The sequence below is a fragment of the Ursus maritimus genome, unplaced genomic scaffold (genome assembly GCF_017311325.1).
Source record: "Ursus maritimus isolate PB19 unplaced genomic scaffold, ASM1731132v1 scaffold_5, whole genome shotgun sequence".
Lineage (NCBI taxonomy): Eukaryota > Metazoa > Chordata > Mammalia > Carnivora > Ursidae > Ursus > Ursus maritimus.
Genome location: NW_024426663.1, coordinates 77,242,481 through 77,267,905, shown reverse-complemented (window position 1 = coordinate 77,267,905; position 25,425 = coordinate 77,242,481). Strand labels below are relative to the sequence as shown.

Genomic DNA, 25,425 nt, shown 5'->3' with positions numbered 1-25,425 from the left:
GTCTGAGGGATGTCCTCACAGGTTAACTGCTGTCCCCAGCGACTAGGGATACAACTCTTTCTGTTCCACAGCCTGAACTATGGTTTCTGGGGCTGGGTAAGTTTGGATGCTCATTGTGGGCAGGATATAAAGACAAAAACACTTGGAAGCACTACTTTTGGCTATGTCTTAAAAGATGACCAGGTAACACAAATGCAGCTTGTACCTCTTAGAACACTGTGTACTTTTCTCATTTATTTTCAGAAAGACACACTGATGGATCATTCTGTGGCAACAAATTTTAAGAACAGCGATGAGTGGTAGACAGGGTAGCACACAGGATGAGGAGGAACATGCCCGAGTGACCAAACCCTGGCACTGGCAGAGAATGGCCATTAGCACAACTGAGAAGTTCATGAGGGATGGGAAACGATTAAACCTTGTATTTTTCCCCCCTTCACAAACTGGTATAAAAATACTAAAAGTAAAAATATTACCAAAAAAATATATTTAGCAGGAGTTGAGGTGGGGCCGGAAGCTGGGACCCCTCCCGCTGCAGGCAGGAATAGGGTGGGAGTGTTTTATGTGTCCACATCGCCTTGCTGGCTAATCCAGTAAAGGGCAGAAGAGGGCAAAGTGCAAAGGGAAGAGGAGTCAGACAGCTGGAGGCTATGCACTTAGACTAAATTCACGTTCAAGGAAATTGTTGTCTCAACCAAAGATGCATGCAGTTTAGGGCTGTTTTGTTCCAAGACTCTGAGGCTCAGGCACTGTAACCGGGAAGCCCCAGTCTGCTGAGGGTCAAGGTGCCATTCTAAAAGCTGTTGCTGAATATGGAGGAAGGCAACGTCTTGGGCAGACACTGCTGGCAGAGCTCGGCAAGGTCAGGTGGCGAGGGAGAACGCAGGTGCCCGATCTATCAGCTGGAGATGGGAGGGCCTGACATGAGAGCATTAGAGGTATGTGAAAGGGGAAACTGGAGAAATTATTTCCCCCCCCAAGAGCTGGCAGTTTCAGGGGCATTCACGGGAGCCCACAGACAATGATGAATTTAACAAAGTCTAGGGGCTAATCCTCCTCTCAAACCCTTCCCCCGGGCACAGCGAAATTGGCACTCCCACTGGGTTTGCCCACTGGGTGATTCCACAGGCCAGGGGAGCTCTGATGTGTCTGATGTGGGAGACGGGGTCTAGGTCTGCTTCTCTGCCCCCCACCTCTGGTCCCGTCGAGGGGGTGGGGAGGCTGGCTCATTCATTATCTTGTGATGGCGTAGTCGCAGGTGTGCTGGGAACTCTGTGCACTGACAGGGCAGGGAGCAATCCCAGACTGAGGGCCTTCGGCTGCACGGATTCCAGTGCAGGAACAGCTGCTGGATTTGCCCCAGGGATGGAGGAGGCTCTCAGAGGGCAGCCGGTCTCCAACACAAAGTGAACAATGAACTCAGCTGAGCACTGTTCCATGGGGATTCAAGGTAAGAGGGTGATTTTTAGGACCAAGCCATATGGCTAGTCCTGAAGGCATCAATCTGTAGCAGCAAGCAGGATTCCATGCTTCTTGTGGCATCTGGGTTGCCAGCCCTGTGAGGCTGCAGATGAACATGTGTGGGTCCAGCTCCAAAGAGTCCAGTACAAAGAGCTCCAAGTCACCCCTTGAAATGCTGTTTCCCCTGCAGCTTAATAGGGGAGAAAGTATGAGCTGCTGATCACCTCCCAGGAGATGCCTGCCCACACTGGCAGCCTTTATTCCACAGAAGCAGAGTTTAGAGAACTTAGGCTTTAGAGCTGCTGGAAGCTTCCAAGTCTGTGTTCAACCTGGAGTCTACGGGTTCCACCAGAATACAGACTATCCTCTTCTGTAACTGGGAGTCAAGGTGCAGCATTTGTGGGGCCAGTGGGCTGCCCGACTTGACAGCGAGCACTTCCACAGACTAAGAACTCGCCACTCCGTTTCGCAGAACAACGGCTGACTTGCTCTTCCATCTTCATGACGTGGTTCCAGTTTGCAGTCCTGTGGGCTCCCCATCCTTTGTGGTGGGGAAGGGGACAGTGCTACCAGAGGCTGTGCGTGTGAAGGCACACATGTTATTTTCTCTCTGTGATTTCTACTGAGAGCAGTGAAGGACCAAAGATGGAGAAGGAACTGTACCTGCAGGAATAGAATATCGCTAAAACTTTTGGGCATGGACAGTGTCCTCCCAGAGAACGTCACGATGCTGATGACCACTTCTTGACCCGTGGAATTACTCCAGAGGTAGCTCACCACTGTCAGAATGGGACAGTCTTTAAATAGTAGAATACCCAGATGGAGGAGAGGAAATGTCCCCTTTCAAATGCAAAAGCAGAAATTCAAAGCTGTTTGTCCTGTGAACACAGTCAAGACCTTCAGAAAATTGGACAGAAGGAAGGCAGGGCAGGCAGGGACCAGGATACAGTTCCTATTCTGGGGGTAAGAGAGATATACTCTAGTGCAGGGGACACAGAGGACTGCCAGCCAGGGAAAGAGAGTGGAGCAGAGCCTTTGAGAACTGGCTTTGGGGCTCTAACTTGCATCAGCTGGTTAGGAAATGGCAAGTCACAGAAGTGGAGGGGGCCTAGAACACCGCTAGGTGGTTGGATTGTCACACCTGAAGTGAGCAGGCCCCTGACTGCTGTGTGTGGGGTAAGTACAGTGCGGAACAATTGGAGGTAATGTCTACACAAACTAAGCCCCTACTCTAAGGTACCATCCCAGTGTCAGAGTCAAGGTGGGGCCCAGAGGAACTGGGTAACCCAAGAAATTTGATCGCCCTCTGCCTCCCGGGGGTCCCGAGTTCTGAATGCTGGGTCTGGGTGAGATATCCAAAATCACGGACTGTGTATGAGGCCAGATCCCCACATTCCCCAAGGGCAAATGGGGTGGTGATAAGTGACACGATGTCACCAGTTAGGAGGTGCTAAATCAAGAGGGACACACCATTCAAATGAGTTGTCCCAGAAAGAGAATATGGGTAAGCAGCCAGTGGACAGTTAAGTCAGGGAAATCTGACAAGATGGATTCAAGCAGAAGGTGGACAACACAATTTAAGTAACTCCGGGGCCAATGCATGGGTGACTGCACTTTCCCTACACTGGCAAAGTGGGTGGATGAGAACAAAGGGTTCCATTAAAAGTAGAAACCCTCTTATATAAAAGTGAACGAAATGCTTATAGATCATTTTCTTACTTTTTTGTTCCTTTGCTTCTCGACCTGGTCTTTTACCATTTTATACTTTCTCTTAATAGTCAAAATGTAAATTTGATTATCTAATTTCTATGTTATCAATGAAGCTTCATTTTGGTTATGATACTTGATAATCCAGAGTAGTTAAACATTACTGGTATTCAACTGAGGCCGTTCGGAACTAGGAGCGCAGCCATTCTTAAATTCTCAAACCCACAATACTGTGAAGCTTGACTCTCCGTAAATAAAAATTCCATCTTCAGGTAAGATTTCATGGCTATTCTCTGGAATGGATTCTCTTACATTCAATAATTAACATACTTAGTCTCAAAGCTCTGCCATATAAACTATAATGCTATCACTTTTCTCCAATATGATGTCTCTGATGCTGAATGAGGTTTGCAGTCTGGTTGAAAGCTTTCCCACATTTATTACATTTATAGGGCTTCTCTCCTGTGTGAATCCTCTGATGTTGAGTAAGGTGTGTGCTTCGAATAAAGGCTTTCTCACAGACTTTACATTTGTAAGGTTTTTCTCTGGTGTGAATTCTCTTATGTTGAGTGAGGGCTGAATGGTCGCTGAAGGCTTTCTCACATATATTACACGTATAAGGTTTTTCCCCAGTATGAATTCTCTGATGTTGGGCTAGGGCTGATTGGTCCCTGAAGGCTTTCTCACACAAACCACATCTGTAAGGTTTCTCTCCTGTGTGAATTTTCCGATGTCGAGCGAAGGATGAATTATCCCTGAAGGCTTTCCCACATTCACTGCATTTATAAGGTTTCTCTCCAGTATGAATTCTCTGGTGCTCAGTAAGGGAGGAGTTCACCCTGAAGGCCTTTCCACATTCATTACATTCAAAGGGCTTCTCTCCAGTGTGAATTCTTTGATGCTGAAGAAAACTTGTACTCTGATTAAAGGCTTTCCCACATTCATTACACTTATAGGGTTTTTCTCCACTGTGAATATTCTGGTGTTTGGTAAGATGTGCCCTGCACACAAAGGCTTTGTCACATATGTTGCATTTAAAAGGCTTCTCTCCGGTGTGTATTCTATGATGGTGGGCAAGGTGTATGTTTCGGATAAAAGCTTTTCCACATAAGTTGCATTCGAAAGGTTTCTCTCCGGTGTGAATTTTCTGATGGTAAGTGAGTGAGGAGCTCACGGAGAAGGCCTTGCCACATTCCTTACATTCGTACGGTTTCTCGCCAGTGTGAATTCTTTGGTGGTGGATGAGGTGTGTGCTCTGGTGAAAGGCTTTCCCACATTCTCTACATTCATATCGTTTCTCTTTAATAACAGTTTTCCGATTTGCATTCAGTTTTTCAGTATGAACTTTCTGATGTTTATTAAGGGTTGAACTCTTAGTGAAGACTTTTCCACACTCACTACACTCGAAGGATTTTTGGCTAGACTGAAATCCCTGACTCTGATCAAAAGATGAGCTCACAGTGCAGTGCCTCCCAGGTTTTTCCCTGGCCTGGGTGCTGAGCACAGAGGGGGTTCTCTGGTGAGCAAGTACCACCTGGCCTCCATGCTGCCATTCTAAAAGGCCACCGTATTTCCAGTGACCATCTCTAGTGAAGCCTTCCTTTATCATCCAGTGATCCAAGTCTTCGTCAGGAATATCCGCCTTGGGAGTAGAGTTCTTACTCACAAGCATAGTCATCCAGTCTGAAAGACATCAAGCATAAACATGTTTTATCTAGTTGGGGTAAGAAGATGAGCCTGTTTATAATGCTAACAAAGAGTCTGCAGTTTTAAGGGCTTCTTGAAGTGAAGGTAGGAAAGGAAAGGGGAAGAGAGGTGAACAGAGGACGTGCCAGGAAGGGGTTGATTTAATGTAAGATCTATGAAGCAGGACAGCTTGGGAGCTTGAGTTCAGAAGTCAGAGGCCTGGGGTGGGATTCTCAGTACAATACTCATTTTCTTTGTGATTACAGAGAAGTTACCTGACTTTCTCAGCCTCAAAAAGCCTACACAGACCCTAATATGCTAACAGATAAGAAAAAAAATGTACTTTGTCTATTTTAGTGGTATGGTCTTAAAAATAAGCTAGATGTGGCCTTAAGAAACCAGGGAAACTAGAGGTCAACACTTGGTAGAAAAGTAATTCAACTCCCATAACTACTAAAAGCAACATTTTTATGTTTTATAGACTCATTTTAGCATTCAGATGGCTAATAAAAAGGCCACTATAAAGGTTGTGTAAAACACTCGTATCTACTAATAAAATTAGGACCTCCTACTATTGGTGAGGAAGTGTTTAGACCATATGAATAATGTCACATCTGTGTGAGGAAAATGTACCATAAGGATGTATATGTGAGGACAGAAAATTAGGAACAAAGCAGCAAATCTGCCTGGATACACCCAGTACATCTTAGAGGGTGAGGCCCTGACTGGGGAAAGCGGTATACGAGTCATGAGAAATGGGACTCTGCTACTGGGATACGAGCCATAGTCTCATGCATTATCTGACAGAATCATTTCTCTCCCCACAGACCAATTCTGCACTTACTCAACAATCGTCTCACTTGGTTTCACGGGACAGGCGTACCTCAGAGATACTGCAGGTTTGGTTCCAGACTGCTGCAATACGGCGAATATTACAATAAAGTGAGCTGAATGAATGTTTTGGTTTCCCAGTGCATGTAAAAGTTATGTTTACACTATACTGTAGTCTGTTAAGTAGCACAGCATCGTGACTAGAAAAACACTGTATATACCACAATTAAAAAATACTTTATTGCAAAAAAGTGCTAACCAGCATCTGAGCTTTTAGCAAAATCTTTTTTGCTGGAGGAGGGTCTGGTCTCAGTGTTGATGGCTGCTGAAGGACGGTTGTCGAAGGCGGGGGTGGCTGTGGGATTTCGTAAAATAAGACAACAATGAAGTCTGCTGCATCGATGGACTCTTCCCTTTCAAGAATGAGTTCTCTGTAGCATGAGGTGCTGTTCTGATAGTATTTTACCCACAGTAGAACTTCTTTCAAAAATGGAGTCAATCTCTCAAACCTTGCCTCAGCTTTATCAACGAACTTTATGTCCTATTCTAAATCCTGTGTTGTCATGTCTACCACCTTCACAGCATCCTCCTCAGGAGGAGATTCCATGCCAAGAAACCACTCTCTCTGCTCATCTGCAAGAAGCAATTCCTCATCCATTCATGTTGTCTTATAAGCTTGCAGCAATTCAGTCCCATGTTCAGGCTCCACTTCTAATGCTAGTCCTCTTGCTCCTTCTACCACATCTGCAGTGACTTCCTGCACTGGAGTCTTGAACTCCTCCAAGTCATCCATGGGCGCTGGAATCAACTTCCAAACTCCTATTAATATTGCTATTTTGACCTCTGACCATCACTTATGAATGTTCTTAATGGTATTTAAAAGGAATCCTTTCCGGCCATTTTCAATTTTATTGCAAGAATTACCAAAATGTGACACAGACACAGGAAGTGAGCCAGCCAACACTGTGGGGAAAATGGCGCCAACAGATCTGCTTGATGTTGCCACAAACCTTCAATCTGCAAGAAATGCATATCTGCACAGCACAACAGAATGAGGTATGTCCGTATTAACAAGCAGAGTTCTGGACTGCATACTAGTTCTTCCTACGTATTGGTGAATATCTGCCTTTTATGTTAAGTCTATTTAAGACTTTGCACTAAGAAATGAAATAATAAGAGCTAGATACTACTTTGCAATTATGCAAAGCTTTCTGGAAAATCCTATCAAGAACAGCCTTCCTCATCCCTTTTTTTTCCTACACACTCCAGAAAATCTACAAAGAGATATAATCAACAAAACCAAACTAAACTAAACTAACCCCTTTACTTATCTGGAAAAGAAAGTTAAACAAGTACATTTCAAAGCTAACATCCTGGGGAGTTCAGAATAATGTTGCTCAAAACAAAAATGGTCAGTTAAATGCCAGGACTGTCAAATCTAACACAATACGGGCTGACTTTCACTTCTGGACCTTATGAAGTAGGCTGTGGCAGACGTTCCTGCAGAAAACAACTGGAAAATCTAAACTGAGAAACAAAAGTTCTGTCTAAAGGCATCAGATATCCCTTGAGGCCAACCTGATAGTCCAATATTTGGTAGAGAAGAGAAATACAGAAAGGTAATCCCAATACTTGCTGGTTTTTTTTTTTTTCCTTATAGAATTTGCTGAATTCTAAAACTTCTCAGGGCAAGAGACCAAAGCTAAGCAGAATTTCAAAATTTTCTAGTCTTAAGAAAATATGGAGCCAAAAACTGAGAGCAGGATCTTCCAAAGAAGGCGGTAGTGCTCAGAGTAAACATGTAATGCTCTCAGTAGGCACTCCTGGAGGGCTACAACCTAGTAGCAAGGGCAAACAAGAGATAGGCAAAGCTTTATAAACACCACACCCCAAGCTCCAAATAACATGTCCTCGGTTGGATTAAGGTGCTTCCCTTACACTCACTATCTGCCAGAAGAAAAGGCAAATCTTCTCTGGAGGAATATAACATCACCCAGAGCCTCTTCACTTCTTCAAATACAATATCAGGGATTCAGTCAAAATGTACCAGGAGTACTAAGAAATTAAGTCAAGAGAAAAAACAGAAAGTAGACAAAGAGCCACAGAACTCAGATATGAAAGTTATCAGACATGGATTTTGAGATAAGTGTGATTAATATGTTCAATAAAACAGATAAGGATGAGAATTTCAACAGAATATTAGAACCAAAGAATCAAATGAAAATTCTAGAAAAGAATATAATAATTGAAATTAAGAACTGAACAGATATGGGGCGCCTGGGTGGCTCAGTTGTTAAGCGTCTGCCTTTGGCTCAGGTCACGATCCCAGGGTCCTGGGATAGAGCTCCCTGCTCAGCGGGAAGCCTGCTTCTCCCTCTCCCACTCCCCCTGCTGGTGTTCCCTCTGTCGCTGTGTCTCTCTCTGTCAAATAAATAAAATCTTAAAAAAAAAAATAAAAGAACTGAACAGATAGATTTAATACTAGTATACTGAACATGGCAGAAAGGAGCAATAGTGCACTGGAAAAATACATAAGCAGAAAACATCTATGGTGAAACTTGCTGAAAAAAATTAAAAAGAGACATAGAAGACATGATGAAGAGACAACATATATGTGATGAATTCTGGAATGGGAGAAGAAAACAAATAGGACAAAAGTGTTATTTGAAAAAAATAAAGGCTGAAAAATGAATTTGAGAAGCACTAAGAGATTCCAGCCAGGATAAATACAAAGAAAACACACCTAAGCACAAAACTACTGAAAACTCAAGTTTATCTTGACAGTTGCTTGAGAGGAAAACAAATACATTACTTTTAAAGAAGAAAAAAATAAGAGTGACAGCCATCTTTTCAACAAAAATAATGGAAGCCAGAAGACAATGAGACAACATCCGGTAGTGTTAAAAGAACATAATTGCCAAACAGAATTCAATAGAAAGAAAATATCCTTAAAAGTGAATATGAAATGGGTATTTCTACACAAATAAAAACAGAGACTGTGTCACCAGCAGACCCATATTAAAAAAAAACAATAACAAGAATGTTCTAGGCATAAGAAAATCCCAGGTGGAAACATGGAAATGTAAAAAGGAATGAAAAGCAATAGGAAAAGTAAATATGTGAATACATGTAAGATTGCACACGATAATTATGTCTCGAGAGGCTGAAAACATTTATGTAATGAAATATACATAGTAAAAATAACATGAAAGGTGGAAGAAAATGGAGTTAATATTTTAAGGTAGGAGCAATAAAGTCTAATAGTTAAAGAAGATATAATAACAAGCTAATACAGGATGAAAATAAAGCAAGAGAAGGCGAAATGGAAGACAAAAGATAATTTAAAGCAGGTGAGTAAAACACAAAATAAATATTAAGATAACAGATATCCAATTCCATACATATTAGTAACTGGTTTAAATATCCTATTAAAAAACTAAGACTGTAAGACTAGATTAAATCCAACTAAATGCTTATTAGAAGAGAAATACCAAAATATAGACACAGAAATATAGAAAAGAAAGAAAAGGATTTATCATGCAAGCACTAACCACAAGGAAGCTGGTTGTATATATTAGACAAATCTTACAATATTAAAAAAATAGACTTTCAGATATTTCACAATGACAGAGGGACAGTTCCCCAGGAACATATAACGAATCTACATTTGCACATAACTTCACAATGTATAAAGTAGAAACCAAGAAAATGAAAAGCAAAACTAGAGAAATCTTAACAATCCTAATAACATATGTTCACACACCACCCTCAATAACTCAGAAATCACACCTTTAAGAATGGAGATGATCTCAACAATCTGATAAACAAATCTGACTCAATTAGTAGACTTGAAAACAGCACACCCAACAACGACAGAGTACATATTATTAATGCATACAGAACATTTACCAAAACTGACCTTATATTGAGCTGTAAATGAATACATTTCACAGGACTGAGAGCATTCAGAATATGTTCTCTCAACTCGGTAGAATTAAGCTGGAAATGAACACCAAAATACCAAAAAGATACTTAAAAAATCCATAGATATTTCTAAATTAAGCAATACATTTCTAAATAACTGATAGGTGAAAGAAAAAAAATCACAACAAAAATTAGAAAATAATTTAAATGATGATAAAAATATGAAACGAAACTGATAGGATGTAGCTAGAGTCATGTACAGAACGAAATGTACACCTCAAGAAATCAGAGAAATAGCAAATGAAACACAAAGGAGAAGGAAAGAATAATAAAGACAAATCAATCAAGAACTTAATAAAAATCGACAGACTTCTAGCAACACTAATCAAGAATAGAGAGAAGGCACATATTACTAATATCAATAATAATAAAGATGACATCAGGATAGATTCCACAGAGACTTATAAGACAATAACGTAATAAGGAAACTTTATGCTAAGAAGTGTGGCCACTTAGACCAAACGCTCAAATTCCTTGAAAGGTACAAAAAAAGAAAGAGAAAATTTGAATGGTCCTACATCTAATAAATAAATTGAATCTTCATCTTAAAACCTTCTCACAGGGGCGCCTGGGTGGCTCAGTTGTTAAGCGTCTGCCCTCGGCTCAGGGCTGATCCCAGGGTCCTGGGATCGAGCCCCGCATTGGGCTCCCTTCCCCGCTGGGAGCCTGCTTCTTCCTCTCCTGCTTCCCCAGCTTGTGTTCCCTCTCTCACTGGCTGTCTAGCTCTCTGTCAAATAAATAGAATCTTTAAAATAAATAAATAAACCCTTCTCACAGGGGCACCTGGGGTGGCTCAGTAGGTTAAGTGGCTGATTTTTTTTTTTTTTTAAAGATTTTATATATTTATTGGACAGAGAGAGAGACAGCGAGAGAAGGAACACCAGCAGGGGGAGTGGGAGAGGGAGAAGCAGGCTTCCCGCTGACAGGGAGCCCAATGCGGGGCTTGATCCCAGGATCCTGGGATCATGACCTGAGCCAAAGGCAGACATTTAACAAACTGAGCCACCCAGGTGGCCCTAAGCGGCTGACTTTTGATTTCGGTGCAGGTCATGATCTCAGGGTCCTGGGATCAAGCCCCGCGTCGGGCTCTGTGCTTAGTGGGGAGTCTGCTTGAGGATTCTCTCTCTCCGTCTCCCTTTGCCCCTCCCCCCATTTGTGCTCACACACACACTCTCTCTCAGATAAATAAATCTTTAAAAAATAAATAAAACCTTCTCACAATGAAACTGCCAGGCAGAGATGGTTTCACTAGTGAATCTCTCTAAACATTTAAGGAAGAAATAACACCATTCTTATACAAGCTCTTTCAGAGCACTGAAGAGAACAAACGTTTCTAATTGGTTTTATGAGCTTAGCACAACCTGCCAGAATTTGATGAGGACAATTTAAAAAAAAATTGCAGACCATTCTTTCTCATCAACACAGATGCAAAATTCCTAAAAGAAATACTCAGCAAAAGGAACATAAAAAAGTGATATAAAAAAGGATAATGGATCAGAAATAAGTTGAAATTCAATGTTGTTTTGACATTTCAATCTCTCAGTGTCATTCACCATATTAACAAAATACAGGAGAAAAATGACATCATTCTTTCAATAGATGCTGAAAAGCATCTGACCCAATTCAATACCCAATCGTGATAAAAACTCAGTAAAGTAGGAGTAGAATATAACTTCCTTAAGCTGGTAAAGAGTACCTACAAAAAAATCTACACAAAACATCACAGTTAATTGAAAATATTGAAAACATTCCCCTGAGACTGCAATAAAAAAAAAAAAAGTCTGTTTTTTTGTTAATTGTCCTTATTGTTAAATAATATTGCTAAATATTGTTAAAATAATATTGTTATTTTTGAAGTTGCTACCACAATTTCTTTTTTTTTAAGTTTATTTAAATAATCTCTACACCCAAAGTGGGGCTTGAACTTATGACCCTGAGGATCAAGAGTCACGTGCTCTTTGACCGAGTCAGCCAGGCGCTCCATTATTACAATTTCTATTTAACATTGTACTAGAAGTCTTAATGGGTACAAGGTAAAGAAAGAAAAAAATAAAAATATCATTATTCTCAGATAACATGATTATATTCATATAAAACAAAAAATAATCTACAATCTTTTAGAATTAACAAGGGAACTTAGTAAAGGTGCTGGACATAAGAACGATATATAAAAACCAGTAGTCTATCAGCAACAAATAACTGGAAAATAAAACTTTCAAAAGATTTTATAACTGTATCAAAAACAAAAATACTCAGAAATAAATATAATGGGGGCGCCTGGGTGGCACAGCGGTTAAGCGTCTGCCTTCGGCTCAGGGCGTGATCCCGGCGTTATGGGATCGAGCCCCACGTCAGGCTCCTCTGCTGTGAGCCTGCTTCTTCCTCTCCCACTCCCCCTGCTTGTGTTCCCTCTCTCGCTGGCTGTCTCTCTCTCTGTCAAATAAATAAATAAAATCTTTAAAAAAAAAAAAAAGAAATAAATATAATGAAAGCTGTGCAAGAACCATACACATAAAATGGCAAAAAATTTCGGAGAAATTATAAAGAAAACCTAAAGAAATATAGGGATATAACATGTTCACAGAATGGAGTACTACCAATTCTCCCCATTTAAGCTACAGGCTCAGGCCAATTCTTATTAAAATCCCAGCAGAAATTTTGTGGAAGCTGAATAGTCAATTCAAAAATTCTAAAAGCAAAGAAAAGAACAAAGCTTGAAGACTTATATCATCAATTGTGAGACTCATTATAATGTTAGAGTAATCAAAACAGTATTGTATTGCACAACATTAGACAAAAAGAAAGAGAATAGAGTCTAGAAACAGACCCACATACCAACAGACCAATGCAAGAGATTAAAGAACCCCGAATCAGACTCATGCACATGTAGTCGCCATATGACAAAGGAGATACTGCAATACAGTGGGGAGAGAGACAGTCTTTTCAATAAACCATCCTGGGTCAACTGAAGACCCATATGGAAAACAATGAATGATAAATCTTTCACGTTGATTTCAGACTGAAGTATGAAAGACAAAAAAATAAAGCTGCTACAGGAAAACAAAGATCCTCATGGCCTTAAAGTTCTTATGTAGGACACAAAAAGCATTAACTACAAGGGGCAAAAAGAAAAAACAAAACAAAACCACAAAAACCCACACACTAACTGGACTATCTTGTTTATCAAATGACACTATTATTCAGAGTAGGAAACAACATTTGCAACACACACACGCACACACACACGCGCGCACACACACACACACGACAGCTGAGGATGCAAATCCCAAATTGCAACCCTATCAATCAGTAAGAGACGACCAGACAACTACACAGAAAATAAGGGAAAGACCTATAGGTACTTTTACAAAAGAGGATTCTAGGGGCACCTAGGTGGCGCAGTTGGTTAAGCATCTCTACTCTTGGCGTCAGCTCAGGTCATGATCTCAGGGTTGCGGGATCAAGACCCGAGTCAGCCCCGTGCTCAGCGAGGAGTCTGCTTGAGATTCTCTCTCCCTCTTCCTCTGCCCCTCCCGCTTGTGCGCTCTCTCTCTACAATAAACAAATAAATCTTTAAAACTCCATAAATCCTCAGAGTGGTTGGAAAAAAATTACAATGGTAATACTAGGTCCGTAGGAGGCTATGGAACCCGCACATAGTGCTGGTATACCCACTTCGGAGAACTACTTGGCAGTGTCGACTAAAGCGGGAATACTCATGAACACAGTACTCCTAGCTACACACCCAAGAGAAATGTACATGTATATTCTCTAAGACGTATAGGCCCATTCAAAGCAGTACACTTCATCACAGCTCCAAGCTAGGAATGAATCAAATGCCTAGCAGCAGTAGAAAGTAGAAATGTTGGCAGGTTTACGGAGTGAAATACTGAACATCAGTGAGAATGAACTATTGTCATACGTGGCTAAATCGCAAACATACTGTATGCGCCGAGTAGATACTGGATGATTCCATTTATATAAACTTTAAAGACACGCAAAACAAACCTATGGTCAGGGTAGTAGTATCTTCAGAACAAAAGAAATAGAGGGGATGGGAGGTTTCTGACGTGCTGGTGGCATTCTATTTCTTGTTATAGGTGCCAGTTATACAGTATTTACACTGCAAAAATGTGTTGAGTTTTACCCTTATAATTTGTGTATTTTTCTGGGTTAGTATTACTATGAAACATTTTTACTTAAAAAAAATCCAGCAGATGGCTTTCAAAAAGGATACTGTAGCTCGATAACAAGAACCAACTGCTGGCTTTTTTTTTTTTTTTAAAGATTTTATTTATTTATTTGACAGAGAGAGAGACAGCCAGCGAGAGAGGGAACACAGCAGGGGGAGTGGGAGAGGAAGAAGCAGGCTCATAGCGGAGGAGCCTGATGTGGGGCTCGATCCCATAACGCCGGGATCACGCCCTGAGCGGAAGGCAGGCGCTCAACCGCTGTGCCACCCAGGCGCCCCTGGCTTTCTTTTCTAGCAGCTGCTGGTCAGTTATATCTATTAAAGCCCTTTCTTGATTGTGATAATACAATCCCATCATCTACATTTAAGAGAACATTTGTCTTCTGAATGTTTAGTGTTCCATGAGAACACTCATGTAGTCAAGAGGGGAGTCAAATGCACCCCAGTTTTGCCACATTGAAGACGAACTAAGGGTAGGAGACTGTACCCCCGGGAGCACACAGAGTCTGCTCTCCCCAGGGCCCAGGTCACTTCAGGGTGGGCTGAACTAAGGAGCAATACCCCTAGCTGCATTGTCCCACGTTACAAAAAACAAAGTACGGTCTTAACTATGGAACTCCAGGGTTTCATACAAGGCATGCAAGCCGCCTTTACAATGTACTCAAAAGGTCCCCCCCAGGGAGGGACCAGAACTAACCCAATTTACTTCCAAATCACCACGAGTTTCAGGAACTGGCCCCATCAGGTACATCCGGAAGTGGGGAGTGGATTATGCAGCACTGGTTTAAGATCAGTTTACAAAGCCTTTAGGCACCCCCCATCCCTTCCCCAACCCAGAGGAGCTCAGGGACTCCCCTCTCCCAACTTGGCAGAGGACCGGAGGCCTTTTCTCTTTGAGGGAGTAAACCAAAGGTGCTCTGGACTGAAGACACCAGGGCAGCTGGCGGCAGGAGAGCCGTGTTAAAGACTCAGGCCCCACTCACCCACGTAGAGCTTCCAAAAAGGACCTTGATCCTCCCACTGTTTCCCTGGGCAGACAATCAAGGACTACCAGATAGTGGAGGAAAGCTTCTAACAGGAAAGAGATACCAAAATAATCAAAGAGAAATTTACGAGAACACAGAGCTTATGAAGGGAGAAGAAAATGTTTTTAAAAAATCATTTATGTTTAGACGTAAAATATTTTAACTACAAAATGTGAGTACGAGCATACAGATAAAGCAATATCCAGAGGCACGAGAGTTCTTAGAAATTAAAAATGATGGCAGGATTTGAAAACTCTGAGAATTTCCATTGTAAAACAATTAGAAAATCAGGGGAAAAAGAGAGAGAGAGAGAGAAAGAGAAAGAAACAACTTTTTAGGCAATGGACAAATGACAGGGAAAGATGGAGATCCCTGGAAAAAAAGAAACAGACAAGGGAAGGCCTAGGGATTTAGGCCCTGGGGACAGTGTCCAGGTCACAGCACAGGGACCAAAACAGCCCAGGAGGTTCCATGAATTGAACTGACAGGGCTCAGGGTTTGGGGAGGCTGAGGCAGCTCACATTTGTGGCCCACTGAAGAGAAGCTGTGGAAACTGAACGTGCAGTTGAATACCTTTCCGTGAGGAAAGTTCCTGGCCCAGAAAACGTCACTGGGTTGATCAAGCGTTTAATGAAGAAATAACACCAATTCTATCCAGATTTTCCCTCAAAATAATAGAGAAGCGAAACGTCCAAATTCATTTTGTGAGGTTAACGTTACTCTGGTACCAAAAACAAAGATATTATGAGGCACAGATCAGACTACCTCTCATGAATACGGGTGCAAAAATTCTTTTTTTTTTTTTTTTTAAAGATTTTATTTATTTATTTGACAGAGATAGAGACAGTCAGTGAGAGAGGGAACACAAGCAGGGGGAGTGGGAGAGGAAGAAGCAGGCTCACAGCAGAGGAGCCTGATGTGGGGCTCGATCCCATAACGCCGGGATCACGCCCTGAGCCGAAGGCAGGCGCTTAACCGCTGTGCCACCCAGGCGCCCCCGGGTGCAAAAATTCTTAACAAAATGTTAGCCAATGTAGTCCAGCAATATTTCAAAAACAATAAAGCAAAACTAAGTTGGGTTTTCCGGGAATGCAAGTTTGATTTGATATTTTATTTTATTATTATTTTTTAAAGATTTTATTTATTCGACAGAGATAGAGACAGCCAGCGAGAGAAGGAACACAAGCAGGGGGAGTGGGAGAGGAAGAAGCAGGCTGTAGCGGAGGAGCCTGATGTGGGGCTCGATCCCATAACGCCGGGATCACGCCCTGAGCCGAAGGCAGATGCTTAACCGCTGTGCCACCCAGGCTCCCCTGATTTGATATTTTAAAACCAATCAGTGTAATTGATTGACCACAGCAGCATCTTAAGGATTCAGAAAAGCATTTGAGAGAAATGCCATATCCAGTCACGATAAAACTCTCATCAGATGTGCCAACTTCTTCAACCTGACGTCAGAAGGGCATCTACAAAATAATCCACACCTGACGTAATCGTGAAAGATCCAGTGCTTTCCCCCAAGACGGGGGAACAAGGAGGGATGGCCCCTCGCACAGCTGCTGCTCGGCGGGGTGCTGGAGTCCTACCCAGTACAGAAAGGAGCACCCGGACTCGTGTCCACTGAAAACAGTTTCCCAGTTTAAACACACAACTAGTACACAACCCGCGATTCCTGCTTCTAGACACATACCTTAGTGAACACATATGTCCGCAAAGAGCATACGAACTAAAATATATCCACACGAAGAAGCCTTGTACCGGAATGTTCATAGCGGCTTTAGCCAAACCTGAAAATAGCCCAAATGCTCGTTAACGATGACTGAACAGAGCTATGGCCATATGACAGGGCGCTGACTCGGCAACAGCAAAGGATTTCTGACACGTGAAACGGCAAGGAGAAGTCTCGGAGATACCGTGCTAAGTGACAGAAGTCAGACACGGAAGCCTACGTGTCCATTCCTATGAAATCCTGGCAGATCCCGGGGCTGCCTGGGACTAGGGATGGGGGGGATTAACTGCAAAGAGGTCAGAGGGAACTCTTAGGTTAGGGATAGAAAAACATCATTATTTGGCAGAAGTACATTAAATAATCAGCTAAAAGAAAAGTGGCTATTTCTCCAGCAGGGAGAAGGGGGAAAAGGGGGGACAAAAGGGCCACTCGTTTTTTGTAATAAATACCACAGTTTCATGAAATGCATGTATTACTGTGATAAAACTTAATACTAAAAATAAAAAGAACAGAATAAACTCCAAGAGAGTCAAAGGTAAGAAATAAAGGGCAAAAAAACCCCAAAAAACCCAATGAACTAGATCAAGATAAAATAGAAAGGATCAGCAGAGTCAAACATTCCTTAAAAAGTCTATTAACAGGGCGCCTGGGTGGCTCAGTTCATTAAGCGACTGACTCTTGATCTCGGCTCGGGTCTTGATCTCAGGGTTGCAAGTTCGAGCCCCATGTTAGGCTACTCAAAAAGAAAGTCTATTAAAAATAAACCTCTGACAAGATTTTACAGGAAAAAAAAAGACAAAAGTTAAGTACTATTAGAAATTCATGCTTCCGCTCCACAAATACACACTGGGACCCGGTGTGCTGAGGATGTAAGAATAAATAAGACCAAGTCCTTCCCTCGTGGATCTAAGGGTAGAAAGGATCATTTCAACACAACAGCAAAAGCATGAAGATAAAGATCATTAAGGCAAAAGACTGATATATTTTACTTCATTAAGAACTTCTGTTTGTAAAGAGAAAAGAGAAACTATAGGGTGACACACATATTAACCAATAAAATACTGGATTCCTGAATAAGGAGGACTTTTTACAAACGACTAAGAAAAAGAAAAACTATAATAGAAAACGGGCAAAGAACATGAACACGTAAGTCACAGAACACAAATCAGCAACACACGAAGATGTTCGATTTCACTACGAAACAAGGAAATGTAAATTAAAACCACAGGGAGATACCATTTCGCAGGAATGGGCCTGGGAGAATTTTTAAAAGTCCCACAGTTCCCAATTTCGGCAAGAATGTAAAGTAACAAGAACTTGCATCAACTATCCGTGTAATTTGGAGCTAATTTAATCAGTAATCGGGGAAACTCTAGCAGAGTGGAAGAAGCATACGCCCTTAATCCCAGTATTTCTACACCTAGACATCACGCCTAAAAAAGAATCCCAAAGAAGGCGTGTATAAGAATATTGAGTCAGGGATGCCTGGGTGGCTCAGTCATTAAGCTCAGGGCGTGATCCCAGCATTACGGGATCGAGCCCCACATCAGGCTCCTTCGCTGGAAGCCTGCTTCTTCCTCTCCCACTCCCCCTGCTTGTGTTCCCTCTCTCGCTGGCTGTCTCCATCTCTGTCCAATAAATAAATAAATAAATCTTTAAAAAAAAATATTGAGTCAGCATTATCCTGTACAGCAAAGTCTGGAAACGACTTACAGGTCTACCAGCAACAGCATGGAAAAACTGAGGGAATATCAAAGCGCAGGGCTACGCAACTCAACAAGGCTTTAAAAAGCGCAACCTGGGGAAAGGTATCAACTGTGCCCTGCATGTATCAAACTTGAAAGCGCTGCAAAGCTGAACACGACTGCTCAGAGCCACAGATAAATGTGGTAAGACCATGACGAGCAGCGCAGGGCTGCTGGTGTCACATTCGAGCTAGCGGCTCTGGCTGGCACGGAGAGGAGGAAAAGGGCAGTGACGCGGGGCGCACCGGACTCCACGGGTGCCCCTACATTTTGTTTCTTCAGCTGGTGCTGTTTCCTTACTCTTCAAACTGCCAAAAAATACAACAGATTCTCTTTTGTATACAGAACGTACAGCCATCAAAATACGTGAAACAAGGAAATGACCACATGCGTAGAAATAAAATTACAACTTATAAGAGATATAAATAAGAGCTGGGTCTCCGAAAAAGAAATTCCCAACAAATGTAAGAGGGGAAAAAAAAAAAAGCAGATAAAATTGGAAATGAGGACGAAGACACAATATAAAGTGTTAAATTTTCAGATGAATGCTATCTATGCTCGGTTGTGAACAAATACACTTCATGGCTCAAAGAAAACAAAAACAAAAACCCCACCAGTTTAAAGCTAATTGGTAAAATGTACAACTGATGTAACGGAAAGAAACCTCCACAGATTAATAAATACGAAAGAACTAAAAAAGTTAGTAGCACACAACCCAAATTAAGGGACCAGCTGGCTATCGGTAGGTTTACTGAGTACACAATTTCTGGGTGACAAGCTGTTTTGGAGGAGGGGAGAAAATGAGCTTGAGGGTCAGATGGGTTTCAATGCTGGCTTCACCCCAATCCTGACTTGCCGGGAAATAGCAACATTAAATCTGTCCAAATTTGTTAACCGTGCTGAGGCCTGGTTTTCTGTAAGTGGGGTTGATGTGACTTGCCTCACAGGCTGTAAGGCCTGAATGAGGCAGTTCGCATAAATGCCCTCGGAAAACACCCGGCAGGATGATGGTCTCCAGGTGCTCGAATGCCAACTCTCTGCTCCCTCCGCAAGCACATGGCCCAGAGAAGAGAAAACCAATGAGAAAGACTTTTTTCTTCCTACGACTGAAAATAAGTGTCTGTTCTAAACCAAGGGTAATTGGTGCAACAATGGAGAAGTTCTAGATGGTTTTTTGAAGTCCTAGTCAGTCATTATGAAGTGAAACAGAAATAAGAAAAAAACCAAAACTAAAAATGATCTAATGAATGCTTTAATAATAATAATTAGAGAGAGACAAGAGGGCAATACATATTTGGAAAGGACTACCATTTCTCTATAACAGCAATTTCTGGCTAAAAAAAAAAAACAAAAAAGATGGTTCCATTCAAAAGTAAAAATGTATCTTCAATAGACAATGAGAGGAACAGCTATAAAACTTTACTGGGAAGTATAAAATAAGACTTTTGGGACGCCTGGGGGGCTCAGTCGGTTAACCGTCTATCACCAGCTCAGGTCATGATCCCGGGGTCCTGGGACTGAACCCCACATGGGGCTCCCTGCTCAGCGAGGAGTCTGCTTCTCCCTCTCCCTCTCCCCCTGCTTGTGCTCTCTCTGTCCCTCTCTCTCAAATGTATTCATTTCTTAATGTATTCATTTCTTAATGAACTCAAATCTTTAAAAAAAAAAAGGACTTCTTTCCATGCCTGATCGGTGCTAACCACTGATCATCCCTCAAGAATCGGCTCAAGGTTTGGGGTGTCCAGGCAACTCAGGAATATGAGGTGCTGGGCCCTGAGGGTCGGGAAAGGCACCTGGGAGGGCCTGAACCACGACCGCCTGGTTTTCCATGTCATTACCCACACCTGAGTGTCAAATGCTTCTAGGAGTATATAAAACTCCTTCATCTTCATACTCCCCCCACCCAAGTACAAGAAAGGACGAGCGGTAATGACGAGTGATGGGGGAATGGATGACGTTATGCTAGAGTGGTAGGACAGTGGATGAATTTCTTTTGCTTAATTCCCCCACCCCCCCTTCTTTTATTAGGACACTGCGTGTATAATACAGAACGAAATACTAAAAAACGCCCTAGCTTGGGTATGGCAGAAATGCAAATTCAGAACGCTACTGGGGTAAGTTAGAAGATCCTTTTTTTTTGCATAACTGAGTTTTCGAGTTAAGACATTTAAATTCCGTAACAGATTGGATCCTAGACATCCCGGGTATAGAGTTATTTATTGTAGGATATAAATCCCTGCCTGTTTTGCTGGGTGAAAAATCAGTACCAAAAGGTTTGAGAAAATACTTTTCCAGCCTACGAAATGCCAGCTCAAAGGGAAATGTCCTAACGTCTTAGACGAGGCAACACGCTCTCTAGAATATTCGGGAGCAAAGGAAGGGGCACCCCTGCTCCCGCACTTAAGCTACCAGACCCACAGCGCTCCTAAAGACAAGTAACCACCGCCCACTGTCACGTTCTCTGTATCCTCAGGCTACAAGTCTGTGCCAGCCACCAGGTGCCAAGTGAGCAACCCGGCAAAGCATAAACCTGGCTGGCCTCGCCTGGTGCTTCCGGCACAGTGTGGTGCTGACAACGGGCAGGGAATAATTAAATGCCGGCGGATCTAGGTACACACGGACAAACCAACATGAAGGCCATGGTGAAGAAGTGTGCCCTGTGCGCTGGGAGGGCTGCCTCAGAAGGCAGATGGCGAGCCGGCCCATCGCACCTGCTGTGCGCAACCTGGCGCGGTTCCTCGTCCCCGAGAACCGTGAGCAGAGATCGCTAGATGCTAAACGAGACATGGGGTGCTGGGAGCAGCCCGGATTACACCGGAGGCCTTTTCCACACTGGAGACTATGAATCTATGCCAAAGAAGGGAGAAGAAAATCCGGGGAGAGGAGGGCCCACGTGCACACGGGGACCAGTGTGGCCATCAGATACTGCGGTGAACGAGAAGGGAAAAGATGTTGTTTCGCAGTCCACGGGCCTGGAGTATTTGTGGAGTCCCTCCCCGTGCCTCCCACACGCAGGGCTCTTACCAAGACAGAGGCCTCCCGACGCGTCCTCCAGCATCCAGTCTTCTCCTTTTCCCAGCTGGGAAAACACATCTGGTTGGGATCCTAACAGTCCTGTTTGTGAGGGGGGAAATGGACCACATCTGTTCATACCAGCGGTAAAATCATTGCAAGGAGGAGACCCAGTCCTTGGGACTTCCTGGAAAAGGTGACCTGATAGGAAGGCCAGAGGACAGGAGAGTTCCCAGAAGGAAGAACAGATGGCTGGGGCCTGACACAGACCATCTGTTCCCACGTCCTCCTCCCTGCTGAAACGGAGAGAGGATTCAACCTCGGCACCTTCGAAGCATCTGCACTTCGACTCCAAAGGGGTCACGTCCCCAGGATACCAGGGGTAGGCATGCAGCAGCCCTGAAGAGAACATCCTCGATCAGCCCACTCCCAGCCCAGTCTTCTGTATGGAACCAGTTTAAGAGTTTACAAGGGTCCCACAGGGATCCCCGGCTGCGAGATCAGCCTTCGGAGGACCCCCGCTTACCCAGAGAGACCAGGTGGCTGTAGTTCTCCAGCATTACATCCCTGTAAAGGGCCCTCTGAGCGGCGCTCAGCTGCGCCCACTCGTCCCGGGTGAAGAGCACGACCACGTCCTTGAAGGTCACGGATTCCTGTAACAGCAAACCCGTCCCTGGTGACCCGCCGCGACCCCCTCCCATGGCTCTCTGGGAGTCCCCAGGAGCCAGCTGAGAGGTGCGGGACTGTTAGCATAGTGTGGGGCTGGTGTCCTGTGACAACGTAAGCATTTCCTCAGGGTGTCCTAGCGGCCGAGCTTTTATCAGACTTTCCTTCCGGCCTTGAAGAAACACGTATTGTGGAGAAGATACGACTCCTCAGCACCGAGACTTCATACTTGCTGTTCATTTTGCCCCAAACATTTTCTCCCGTCTCCCTCAATCTGCCCAGCCCTGCCTCTACCCCACCCCATGACCAAATCCTACCCAGGCCTCGGTCTCCACATTTCCTCCCGGGCACAGCCTTCCTCAACTCCCTTCTCACCTGCGCAGGCCCAGCAAAGCACTGTCCCACTTTGTTGTGAGTTCTCATTTACTTTTGGATTCCCCCCACTGGGCTGTTAACTCCAAGAAAGTAGGGACAGTTTCCACATCTCTCATCTTTCCAGCATGTCTTAGAGAACATGGCCCATGTACCCAGCGCCTATTACTTGAAGCTTAGCAACTCCGGCTTGTCTTCGGCTGCTCACCTGCTCACCCCCAACACATATACACGGTTCCCATAGGAATTGTCATTCTGGACAATATGACCTTGTCCCCTCTGATCACAATTAGTGCCTTCCTTGGAAACTTCTTGGCTGAGAAGCCGAGAGAGCTGGTGTGCCCTGAGAAGGAGTTAAGGAGAAGCCCAGAGAAGAAAGCCAAGGGTCTCTCTCTCTATATATATACATATAGGAGCAACGGGGTCAGGCCTCCAGCTGAGACTGGATTAAGAAAAAAGCTCTTGGTCAGGGTAAAAAAACAAGCCCACCCTCTTCAACCTCTACTTTCAAAACTTTTAAGGCAACTTAGGGGGGAACACTGCAGCAACTCCCCACTCACCTGGACCATGGTTGGCAGGTGCCTGACGGCCATTCCTTCTTTCATAAGCCCTTTCAGGGACCGGCAGAGCGGGACTTAGGCTAGAAACTTCTACACACCTGTTATGAGGAGAACTGGGTTAAAAGAGATCACAGGACAGTCCAGACTGAGGCTGTGAGCAGTCACATCCTGGCAGTCCTCCAATACCCTGAAGCAGTAGATTTTTGTTCCTATTTGCTCCCAATTCTCTCTCCTCTTTCTGAGGATAGTTTTGCTGGCCTCCACTGTAAAAAGAATCCCTCCCAGCCATTCCCAGCCCTCACACCTTCCCCCAGCATCTGAGTCAAATCCTCTACATCTTCCCTTCTGTATCTTAAATATGTGGGATTTTCCTTGCAGAAAGCACCCTTCAGCCCCAGATCCCAGGCTTTCTACCCACCCTCTGGTCTTTACCCTTAAGTTACCCTGACAGGTCTCAACAGAAGTTTCTCCCCTGCCTGGGAGGGGAATGGAAGAAGTGGGGAAGGATGGTCTTCTTTCTCCTCCAGAGGCAAGCTAGGACGGCTGGATCTTCACTGTCAAGGCCTCTCAGGCCAAGCCCTTCTCTGACCTCAGGCCTATGCCGCTCAGGGGCCCAGTCTGGGTGACAAAGAGCCAGAGGTGGGCAAGAGGCAGTGCATTTGTGCGGCTGGGTGGCGGGGAGGGTGCTGGGAGTCTCATTCATACAACCCACCCTCCGGCCCCCGGCCCGGTCCCCGCGGGAGCTGCTGCTGCGAAGGCTGCTGCCCCGGCCTCAGCGAGGTCCGCAGACAGGGCTCCGACCCAGCCCGGAGCATCCATGCGTGGAGCGTCCACCGGCTTCCCGGAGTCGGCTCCTCCGAGACACACGCAGAGGCCCGGACCGCATCCTCCTCCACAAGCACACTCACATTCGGACCCTAAAACCAACAGCCCGCACCTGGCCGTCCTCCCCTTTCCTCTTTAGAATCAAACCTCAGCCATACGTCCCGGCAAGTTCAGGGCATCCTGATCAGCGTCCTCCAGAACGGACTACGACCCGTACTTACTCGTCCTTTCCCTCCGCCCTTGCCCCCCGGGCCCGACCACCCCACGGCCGCTCCCACTCTCCCGACGCGGCTCTGGCCACCGTGCCTGGTCACCACCGGATTGCCCTTCGAGGAGCCTCTGCCCGCGGCGAGAAACCGCAACCGCCACATCGCAGGCGGAACACAATGAGCTGGAGTCGGCAGCCCGGGTCGTAACTGCGCTTGCGCGTTGCCCGGGGAGCCGCTGAGCCGAATACCCACGAGTCCGAGGACTGCAACCCTTCGGCTTCCCAGACTCCACTTCCCAGAGGGCGAAGCGCTGGCCTGCGCCAAGCGGAGAAAGTGATATCGCGCGCTTGCGCAGATAGGGCCTCGCCCTTCACGACTCCGGGCAGCTTTGCGTACTGAAACTACATTTCCCAGAGGCCACGGCAGGGTCGTCGTGGTGCCCCTAGTGCAGCTCTTCCCCGTGCGCTAATCGGCACTTGCAGCTTTCGTTCCGTTCTAGTCAGACTCGGAGTCCACCTCAGCCCTGAAGTAACGCCCGGGTAAGGTAGAGACCAGCGAGAAGTTGACGACGGGATAAAGTCTGTCGCTCGCCGTGGGGAGCGGTTCCGAGGACGGAGTAAGAGGTGAGAAGCCGCAAAAGGCGCCTTCCTGAAGGAGGACCGCATGGGGACGACCACCTTTGTAGCGGTGTGGCCCGGGGGCCGGGTATTCATTTCTGCGGGGGCGGGCGGGGATGGGGTGACCTGTGGGAAATCCCACTGGGGATGTTAAGTTGCCTCTGAATACACGTTTTCGCGGAGCTCGGGGAGGGAAGAGGAGGTTTTAATTTTGTCGGTGGTGACTTGAAAAAAAAAAAGTCAAAAATGTGACCTGAGGCTTGTCAGGGAACTGTCGGCTTAGGAAGCAGGGTCAGTGACTTAGGTCACACGACAGCCTTCTGTTTAGGGTTTTATGGAAGATTTCATCCTCTGGACACTTTGGGAGCACGTGTGTGTCAGGCACTGTTCTAGGGGCTGGGGAGAGAGCAGTGGAACCTAAGCTTGGACAGTATTTGTCAGGAAACCTGGGACAGTGGGCGGGGGTGGGGAGGATGTTAAGTCGTGTTTGGGGAAATCCTCTTTGAAGAGGGAGGCAACCGTGTGAATACGTGGGGGAAGAGCCATCTAAGGGGAGGGGACGGCGAGGTCCCGAGACAGAAGTGTGTGCTTGCTGAGCCTGAGGCTTTGCAAGGCTGGAGGCACTGGAGAGGGCACAGTGAACAAGAGAGCGTTGGACGGGAGGTTTGAAGGGGACCGGGGGGGTCTTGAAGGCCATCGGAAGACCTTTGGATTCGTTCCATGCGGGATGGGCAACCACTGAAGGAGTCTGCGCGAGAGTGACGTGGCGAGCACATTTTGACATTTTGCGAGGGGAGGGGGGAG

The 25,425-nt window shown here is 44.8% G+C and overlaps 1 protein-coding gene and 1 long non-coding RNA gene across 8 annotated transcripts in view; one reads left to right on the top strand and one right to left on the bottom strand.

Annotated features, from left to right (window-relative positions):
- Positions 1 to 3,452: 3,452 nt before the first annotated feature.
- ZNF454 (zinc finger protein 454) lies at positions 3,453 to 24,295 on the bottom strand. Of its 7 annotated transcripts, XM_040622608.1 has the most exons (7): positions 23,943 to 24,083; positions 23,414 to 23,588; positions 22,971 to 23,068; positions 21,899 to 22,025; positions 21,574 to 21,771; positions 21,385 to 21,474; positions 3,461 to 4,851 (listed from the first exon to the last, which is right to left on the bottom strand). In XM_040622608.1, the coding sequence occupies exons 3-7, from the start codon at positions 23,013 to 23,015 to the stop codon at positions 3,536 to 3,538; spliced, it is 1,776 nt and encodes a 591-aa protein (XP_040478542.1). In that variant the 5' UTR covers positions 23,016 to 23,068; positions 23,414 to 23,588; positions 23,943 to 24,083; the 3' UTR covers positions 3,461 to 3,535. The 7 variants fall into 7 exon arrangements, with proteins under 7 accessions (XP_008707725.1, XP_040478542.1, XP_040478543.1 ...); XM_040622609.1 differs by lacking the exon at positions 23,414 to 23,588 and having other exon boundaries at positions 24,017 to 24,295; XM_040622606.1 differs by lacking the exons at positions 23,414 to 23,588; positions 23,943 to 24,083 and adding an exon at positions 24,102 to 24,293.
- Positions 24,296 to 24,497: 202 nt separating this feature from the next.
- Positions 24,498 to 25,425, top strand: part of LOC121100776 — a 52,377-nt gene continuing 51,449 nt past the window's right edge. Inside the window, exon 1 of the long non-coding RNA XR_005832579.1 lies at positions 24,498 to 24,627. This is a non-coding gene — a long non-coding RNA (uncharacterized LOC121100776). The remainder of the gene's footprint in view (positions 24,628 to 25,425) is intronic.

Excerpts from the sequence above, each read along its gene's own strand:
- ZNF454 (XM_040622609.1), bottom strand. The coding sequence starts at position 23,015 with ATGAAAGAAGGAATGGCCGTCAGGCACCTGCCAACCATGGTCCAG. Across the intron at positions 22,026-22,970 it reads ACCTGCCAACCATGGTCCAG|GAATCCGTGACCTTCAAGGA; the intron begins GTGAGTGGGGAG and ends TTGCTGTTACAG. Across the intron at positions 21,475-21,573 it reads TCCTCTGGCCTTCCTATCAG|GACTGTTAGGATCCCAACCA; the intron begins GTCACCTTTTCC and ends CCTCACAAACAG.